Below are 7,840 nucleotides of genomic sequence, written 5' to 3'. Positions count from 1 at the left end.
TGACCAGGCTCTATTCGATTGCCATCGTAATCATCGAAAGGGAGGCCCAGAAATGTTGTCGAAGTAATCAAGGAAAGACCTCTTAATGTTCCTAAGGGACGGCTCCGCTTTAAGCGAAAACCTTCCAGCAGAAACTGCTTGAGGAGGAGTTCATTATGTTCCTTTACTGGAAGCATAAGCCTTCGATATGCAAATATTTAACCGGAGACCCCTAAGAGGCATTCTGTAATCGTCCTTAATGCCCTATTTTAACACGTCTGCAGCTTCCTTGACTGCATTTCCTAAAATTTTTCTTTGTCTTTTCCCCAAGAACTGTCAGCTAGCGACTTGAGGATTTTGTTGCGGCTTTGTACATGGCGGTTATCGCGGTCGTATGAGGAATGAAGGAGCACAAGCTGTCGTATATAACACCAAAAATCTTAGGGTTGTTGACACTCGAAATTTTTTCATCATCGACTGTGATGTTAAGGCCCAGTGTGTACTTCTCGTCCAGTCGCTGCGGATATTGTGGGGGAGATTGCCAAGTTCCTTGCAGAGAAGAAACGAAATATGTCGTAAAACTAGCCGTTTACTTTTGAACACATGTCATCGATTCCAATATCGTACCATCATCTGCGTATGAGGAGCAAATTCTTTCGGGTGATTGAGAGAGTTTTGAAATATGGAAGTTAAACAATAGCGGGGGAGAACAATACTCTGTGGAACCTCCCGGTGCAAAAAAAGCTTATTATATTTGCTAAATAATGTTTTGAAGTGTGAGTTAACTGTAAAAGTGTATTTCAAGACAGTTTTTAATTACAATAACATTATTATAAATTACTCTCAGCTTTCTCCGTTTGACGTTGCTGCTGGACAGCGCCGAATTTTTCTCTATTACCCTCCCACTGTACAGTTTGGTAGTGCACTTCACGCTCAACTAGTGTATCCGTTCCCACTTCTTCATTACCAAAGTAACCAAATATGCAAATCTTATTGACTATTACAGACAAACGCACTTTGGCTATTAGGTCTAAAGGTTGTATGATCGGCGTATCAAGTAGTATTACAATATGCGAAGCATGATATTGAAGTGGATCGCCCGGATATAGCAGAAAATCAGCGCCGAATGCATCGCCCGCGGTGACATAGTAACCACGCGTCCAAAAATCGCAAAATACTTTATATTTAAGATCTTTTTCGATGGCAGGTGGCTCAACAATTTTGAAAGCTATAAATATGGCCAATTAACCAGACTGATTAATTTTAAGAATATTTAACTATTTACTGTGCGTTTGCTTATGCGCGCATGTTATTTCCAATTGCGCATTCTTGCGTTCAAATACGAAATTATCAGCAGTTTCTTGCAGGATTTTCGAAGCATCTAACTCAATCTCTGTTAGAAATGTAGTTTTAGAGTAAATATATATGTATTTTAGATGAGATTTCAATTAAATTTTACCGGCTTCAGGCACACCTTCCCTGAAAAGTTTCTTTCGTTTTCCCTCAAGAATCTTACTCATATTACGTTCAGTTTCCTGTAATTTTTCAGACTTCAGGGTTTCCGCTTGGGCTGCAAAGCCCGCATCCAACAACTTATGGTACTCCGCCAACTCATTGGCAACCGGCACCTTCAGTAAAGATTCATGCTTTGAAACCAATTGTGCAATGTCACGCTCTACCAAAAATCTTGTTTCATATGGCGTCAGCTCCAGCGGTAGCGCTAAACAAGAAAGGATACATTTTAAAAAGTGCAATGAATTGTATATTTAATGTTACAATTAACTGCAATCATTCGCCGACCAACCACGCATATTGCATGTGCCCACCAGCGCACCCACAATGCGGTGCTTCTGCCGCAATGTCATATAGTCTGCAAAAGAAATTTCGTGATTTTTATTCATATTACCATAAGTAAATATATACACTTACCGTCCACATTGAAGACATAGCCAGTGCCATTTATTAATGTTAAATTAATTTTCTTGACTGTAGCATTATTTCGCACTGTAGCATCCATTGTTTTGTTTACGAATAAGGTGTAAAGAAATTTTGCACAGCGACATCTGTACGACACTTTTAGCTATGAACTCTGAATATTTTTTCGTATTTGTTAAAAAGCGTTTGAAAAAATAGTTGTATAAAAATAAACTTATAGCAATTTAAAAATATCAAATATTTTTTTTTTTTGAATTAACAATTATCGTGCTATAAATTTCAATTTAATAACAAAATATTTAGTTAGTATTCGTAACTGACCTTGCTACAGCTGGCAGCACTAATAAAAATCTAGACGTCAAAAGCTGAAAGCCGCCTTCGCGGAATAGATTTTTATGTTATTCCAGAATTTCTACATTAATTTTCACGTATAAATTTTATTTTCTTTCTAAACAGCTAAGTAATTAAACTAAAACCAAAATGTCTTTCATGAATCCCGTCGATATGGTTGAGGAAGATGCAGCGGATCTTCAATTTCCAAAGGGTAAGTCGACATATAATTTTGTGTTCTATGGCCCACAAGTGAAACGCGCGATTTTAGTGTTTATGAAAGCTATGCGATACACTTAGACGCAACAATTAGTTTTATCATTTTCATTTTGTAGTCAAATTAGAAGTTCCGAATAATTTATCAAAAGTTAATGGCAACCAGCAACAGCACATTACAAAAGTGCGCCCCCAAGCTGATACAAAATATACAACAACCTACTATAATGCTGAGGAGTTCAACAGAAACCTCGAGCAACGCACTAAAGCTATACAACCAAGGAATGCGGATTACATACAAGCTGGTGTAAATAACACCGAACGTTGTTGCACTTGCAATTGCGATCTCTACGAACCGTATATAAAGTGTCCCGATTGTGAGTATACGCTGCTGTGTATGCAATGCTTTGCGCAGGGGCGCGAGACTGCCACGCATCTCAACACACATTCGTATATCATTGTGCGCGATGATATACAAGTTTTCCCGGGTGCAAACAACTGGACGGCAAGGGATGAGCGTATACTCTTACACACGCTGGAAAAGAAAGGCTACGGCAATTGGGAAGCAGTATCGCATGCATTACAACTCCGACATAGTGCTGACGAATGCCGTCAGCATTATCATAATTTTTACTTTGGTGGCATATTTGAACGCCTGCTTGGCTTAACACATTCAAGAAATGCTTACTTTCCCGAACGTATGCCTTATGTGGTAAAGATGCGTTCAGTGGATCCACCGCGTAGCGATGAGCCGGGTACAATGCAATTTAAAATGATGTCGGGTTATCGTTGTGCACGTGGTGACTTCGACACACCATACGACAACTCAGCTGAGGGCCTATTAACAACAATCATGCAGGATACCTTTAGCACGAATGCGGCAACAGATGACTACGAAGAAACGCTTGATGAAAATAGTCGTAATGCTTACGAAGAATTACAATTGGCAGTGGTGGCGGCTTATAACAATCGCTTGAGGTATTAAAGTTTATTCATTTACAAATAATGAAGCTAGCAGTTAATATTTTTTAAAATTTTCACTTATGAACGCAGAGAACGGCAACGTCGTTATAAAATAATGCGTGACCATGGTCTGATAATGCCGAATCGTACATTGGGCTGGATTTCCAAGTATGGTGAAGCGCTTGGTTCGGAATCGAACTGCAGTCGTTTTCTATCCTTCATGCAAATTTGCAAGCCTGCTAAGTTTGATATGTTGGTTGAGTCACTAAAATATTTCACAGACACACAAAAAACGATTTATCGGTAAGAAATTTATTTTTTCTTTGTATTCTTATAAATCATAACCACACTTTTTACAACCGACAGTTTATATGAGCTGCGTCAGAATGGTGTCCGCACACTAGCAGGTGGTTCGTTATATTTCAAATTGAAGAAACATCGTGCACAACAACAGCGTGATCGCCAAAAAGACGAAATCTATCGACAAGTACACGATTGGCGTAAGCTAATACCAAGCGCTCAAACGCTTGTGCCTAATCCTTTTGCCACAACTAATGTAGTAAGCAATCCTAGGCGTAAAGCTGGACCCATGGATATTATCGGTTTGTTACATAAAGTTAACAGTTTTTCCATTATTTTTTAAACAAATTTATTTTACCTTCTAGGTATGCCCGGTTATACCCGCCTCACTGATGGCGAACGCAAACTGTGTAGCGTTGAACGCATAGCGCCACAAGCATATATTGACTATAAAAATATATTAATAGCGGAAAACATGAAAATGGGTCATTTGCGCCTGGCCGATGCGAGACGTTTAATCAAAATCGATGTCAATAAAACGCGCCAAATATATGATTTCCTGATTGAAAATGGACACATAAATAGACCCCTGTGATTTGTTTGCCTTTTAGCGTCTCACAACAAGTACCAACAACAAGCTTGTTTCTTATTGCTAGATGTTAGTTTCAGCTGCGTTTCACTTGTGTTGCACATGCGTATTTCTTTAACCGTTACTTAAAAAAAAAAATACCAAAATTAATAAATAAATTTTTATCTTATACAGAATTTGAGAACGCAGAGACCTTGTTGATATCCGAAGTTCACATGTTGCTTGACCATCGCAAACGACAGAACGAATCCGCCGATGAGGAGCAGGAATTCTCCGAAGTTTTTATGAAGACATACGCATACACAGACAGTTTTCGCAAATTTAAAAATAAGGAAACAATTGCAGCGGTACGCAGGTGAGTTATAAGGAGAACTAAATAAAACTCTGCTGTTCACCCTATTCCTTAAAATGTCTAAAACTAACCCTTGACCTTTAAATTCTTTCTAAATCACAACAATTTTTCTTTTCAGTCTTTTGATGCAGAAAAAATTGCACAAATTCGAATTGGCCGCACTGGGTAACCTGTGCCCCGAAGCGCCCGAGGAGGCTAAGGCGTTAATACCATCGTTAGAAGGACGTTTCGAAGACGAAGAGTTGCGGCAAATACTTGACGACATAGGCACCAAGCGCAGCTTACAATATTGATGTGTTTCAACACCATTTTTCATACATTCTTTTATAAATACTGTAATTATAAAGTAATTTTCGTAGCAATGAAATTGTAAAAAGGAAAAACTAACATGATTTTTCTCCTAAAGCTAATACAATATCCCTGGGTACGATGTACAAGCGTTTTGCTCACTGTCTTCTACTTGAAAAATAAAAGACTTACAAGTGTAATTTATTTATAACATAATACAACTAGTGTTTGATATAATATACATATAAGTTAATAATAGCGGATTCTAAGTTAATAAAGTTAAGCGGTACAGACTGGATCTAACAGCACAGATGATGATATCAAAAATCGTTCCTACAACAGTCGCATCTACGTAACCGGAACAGACCCGGATTTTTATACGGCCAAGGACTGTCAACTCGGCAGATTTCTGCCGCTGTAGCAACAACAAATTGACTTTAAAATTCCGATTGTCAACAACCCTAAGATTTTAAGTGTCACATACGACAGCCTGTGCTTTTTCACTCCGCATACGATCGCGGTAACCAACAAAGTACAAACCCCGAAAAAAAACAAGCATATCAATATATAATGTCTATAGAGTCAAACCATTAACCAAACCTCCCGACGAAGAGGTGTTATACGACAGCCGGTTCTACGCACCGAAATTTACTCGGATTTTATCCGACCAAGGGCTGTTTTTTTGGCGATCTAACCCCGTTTGGAAAAAAAAACGAAGAGGTTGAGTTGACTCGCGAATTTAGAGTGACCCTTGCGCAACTTCCTTCCATATATTGTAGCAAGTTAAACTTCTATCTATCCAGAATCGACCACAATATAATAAAAATATATGTTCTGCGTTCAATGAGTCCCCGCATGAATCTAACCTTCTCTTTGCCTGCACAATGAATTCCACTCATCTAAACATACCATTTGCCATCTCCCCCGTGTTCCGCCCCGTTTCCTGTGCTAATCTTTAGAGCACTACGATGACAACCGACCCGAATCTTATCACCCAAACGGGGACTAGATACTGCTACAATAACAATTCTTAAAAGCATCAAGAAAACATCCTTAGATACTTCGAAAATGTCGTCCGAAAGGACAAAAAAAATTCTGGTAAAGTTTGAACTCTTACGAGTAATATTAATATTGGCACATGATCCATTTCCGTTTCTGCATATACATATGTATGTATATAACACACACAGGAATATTTTCCTGTCGTCGTTTCGGATGATATTTTCATCGTACCTAAGGAAAAAAATAGTAAATTTTTTTTGTCCACCCTAATACATTTATACCACATTAGGGATGATATTTCCGCGGTATCTAAGAAAAAAAATAATTAATTTTTTTTTGTCCACCCTAATACATTTATACCACATTTGGGATGATAATTACACGGTATCTGAGGAAAAAAATAATTAATTTTTTTTTTGTCCACCCTAATACATTTATACCACATTAGGGATGATATTTCCACGTCATCTAAGGAAAAAATTAAACGTTTTTTGGCCCACCTTAATATATACATACATACATATGTAGCCAAACGAAAAAAAATCAATTTTTTTTACCCACCCTAATACGGCAAAAGACTAAAGGTTGTGAAGAAATTGTTTTTTACTTTGTCTATGAATGAAGTGTTTAACATTTTGTTGTTATCACTGTTTACTTTTCAACTTTTTTATAGTTTTTTGTTGTAGTTGTCATGGATTATGATCAATGTTGCTTACTGAAGCGTATTACTTTATTTTTTTCTGAGCTTTTTTTATACGAAAGCAATATCAAGTTCAATATCTTTCATTGATTGCAAGACAATAATATGCTCATATGTTTGTATGTATAGTATGTACGCATTCGCATAATTATGTATGTATGTATGTATTATATATTGTTTATGTATGTATGTATTATTGGGGACTCCCTTGTTGTCAAGCTTTATTATGAATTTATCATGTCTCATTGTTATCGTTCAGTGCGTAATACTTATTGTTGTTGCTTTATATTTGAGTTCTTCCCAAGTTAAGCACATTACTGGAACTATGATATATGTATGTATCTTCGATATTTTTTTTTTTTACTGCAATGCTTTAACCAACTCTTCTACCTATATTTTCACGCACCCTGTTTAGTTAAGCTCAATCTAATCCGAAAGTCACTGCTTGATTACATAATTTTGTTGTAGTTCAGTTGCAGTTGTTGCACTAACTCCAAAAGCTTTGAGAGGCCACAATATTCAGGTTTCTGTTGGCCTTAGTCTAAGCTAAACAAGCTCTAAATCTGCTTTGGGGGCAACAAAGATAATGTTAGCTCTTAATATATGAGCATTTGGTGTAAACATACAAACATCTGTAAGTAGACATACATATGTATTATAGATAGTTATTTTTAAACTTTCAGTGCTTTTCAACTTACAGCTGCTCACCTTCGTACTTAACTCATACTAGTTAGTAGCGCACGAAAACTAACCGATTTATACAGAGAGTCGGCATATGGAGAGTAAGTATAAGTTTCAAACCAACACCGAACAACTGATGGGTTTTAAGAGATTTTTTATTCGTGTATAAAACAGCTTCATCTATAGCCTATAAAATTTTTAAACCAGGAAGAAGCGCCAAGCTACTCTCTAATACAAAAGGAGCTAACTTTTTATGAGTTTCTGTCATTTCCTGATATGTGAGAAGCTAATTTCTAAGTAGTTTTCGATATAAAATCGTAATAATTGTAGAACTACATCTACAAAGTTTGAAAGTAGAAGCTGAAGTACTAAATTTTTACATTTTTCAACCTTATAACCTCAAAATATTAGCATCACTGATCCGACTTGTTAAGGTAAGGTTCGGTAAAGCCAAAGTATTGCGCCAATCCAGGATGCCACTTGGACGACTGTAAATATTGCTACT

The 7,840-nt window shown here is 37.1% G+C and overlaps 2 protein-coding genes across 4 annotated transcripts; one reads left to right on the top strand and one right to left on the bottom strand.

Moving 5' to 3' along the window:
- Positions 1–760: 760 nt before the first annotated feature.
- Positions 761–1,996, bottom strand: LOC120777655 (probable tRNA-splicing endonuclease subunit sen34). The gene is made up of 5 exons (XM_040109106.1): positions 1,909–1,996; positions 1,763–1,849; positions 1,439–1,699; positions 1,265–1,372; positions 761–1,207 (listed from the first exon to the last, which is right to left on the bottom strand). Exons 1-5 carry the CDS (start codon positions 1,994–1,996, stop codon positions 810–812), a joined length of 942 nt encoding a protein of 313 aa, XP_039965040.1. The 3' UTR covers positions 761–809.
- A 256-nt stretch (positions 1,997–2,252) lies between these two features.
- On the top strand, positions 2,253–5,168 carry LOC120778507 (DNA-directed RNA polymerase II subunit Rpb4). 3 transcript variants are annotated; one of them, XM_040110337.1, is made up of 6 exons: positions 2,253–2,458; positions 2,580–3,438; positions 3,514–3,726; positions 3,790–4,025; positions 4,089–4,381; positions 4,487–4,579. In XM_040110337.1, the coding sequence occupies exons 1-5, from the start codon at positions 2,395–2,397 to the stop codon at positions 4,316–4,318; spliced, it is 1,602 nt and encodes a 533-aa protein (XP_039966271.1). In that variant the 5' UTR covers positions 2,253–2,394; the 3' UTR covers positions 4,319–4,381; positions 4,487–4,579. The 3 variants fall into 3 exon arrangements, with proteins under 3 accessions (XP_039966271.1, XP_039966273.1, XP_039966272.1); XM_040110339.1 differs by lacking the exons at positions 2,580–3,438; positions 3,514–3,726; positions 3,790–4,025; positions 4,089–4,381 and adding exons at positions 4,783–5,010; positions 5,071–5,168 and having other exon boundaries at positions 2,260–2,458; positions 4,487–4,667; XM_040110338.1 differs by lacking the exons at positions 2,580–3,438; positions 3,514–3,726; positions 3,790–4,025; positions 4,089–4,381 and adding an exon at positions 4,783–5,168 and having other exon boundaries at positions 2,260–2,458; positions 4,487–4,667.
- The last annotated feature ends 2,672 nt before the right edge of the window (positions 5,169–7,840 follow it).

The sequence above is a fragment of the Bactrocera tryoni genome, chromosome 5 (assembly GCF_016617805.1).
Source record: "Bactrocera tryoni isolate S06 chromosome 5, CSIRO_BtryS06_freeze2, whole genome shotgun sequence".
NCBI classification, from domain to species: Eukaryota; Metazoa; Arthropoda; class Insecta; order Diptera; family Tephritidae; genus Bactrocera; species Bactrocera tryoni.
Note: the sequence above shows the minus strand (reverse complement) of the source record. Positions and strands in the feature narration are given on the sequence as shown.

Coding starts and splice junctions, on each gene's coding strand:
- LOC120777655 (XM_040109106.1), bottom strand. CDS start 1,996: ATGGATGCTACAGTGCGAAATAATGCTACAGTCAAGAAAATTAATTTA. Junction 1,700..1,762: donor TTGGTCGGCGAATGATTGCA/GTTAATTGTAAC, acceptor TTTCTTGTTTAG/CGCTACCGCTGGAGCTGACG. Junction 1,208..1,264: donor CGCGCATAAGCAAACGCACA/GTAAATAGTTAA, acceptor CCATATTTATAG/CTTTCAAAATTGTTGAGCCA.
- LOC120778507 (XM_040110337.1), top strand. CDS start 2,395: ATGTCTTTCATGAATCCCGTCGATATGGTTGAGGAAGATGCAGCGGAT. Junction 3,439..3,513: donor GCTTATAACAATCGCTTGAG/GTATTAAAGTTT, acceptor TTATGAACGCAG/AGAACGGCAACGTCGTTATA. Junction 4,026..4,088: donor TGGACCCATGGATATTATCG/GTTTGTTACATA, acceptor TTTACCTTCTAG/GTATGCCCGGTTATACCCGC.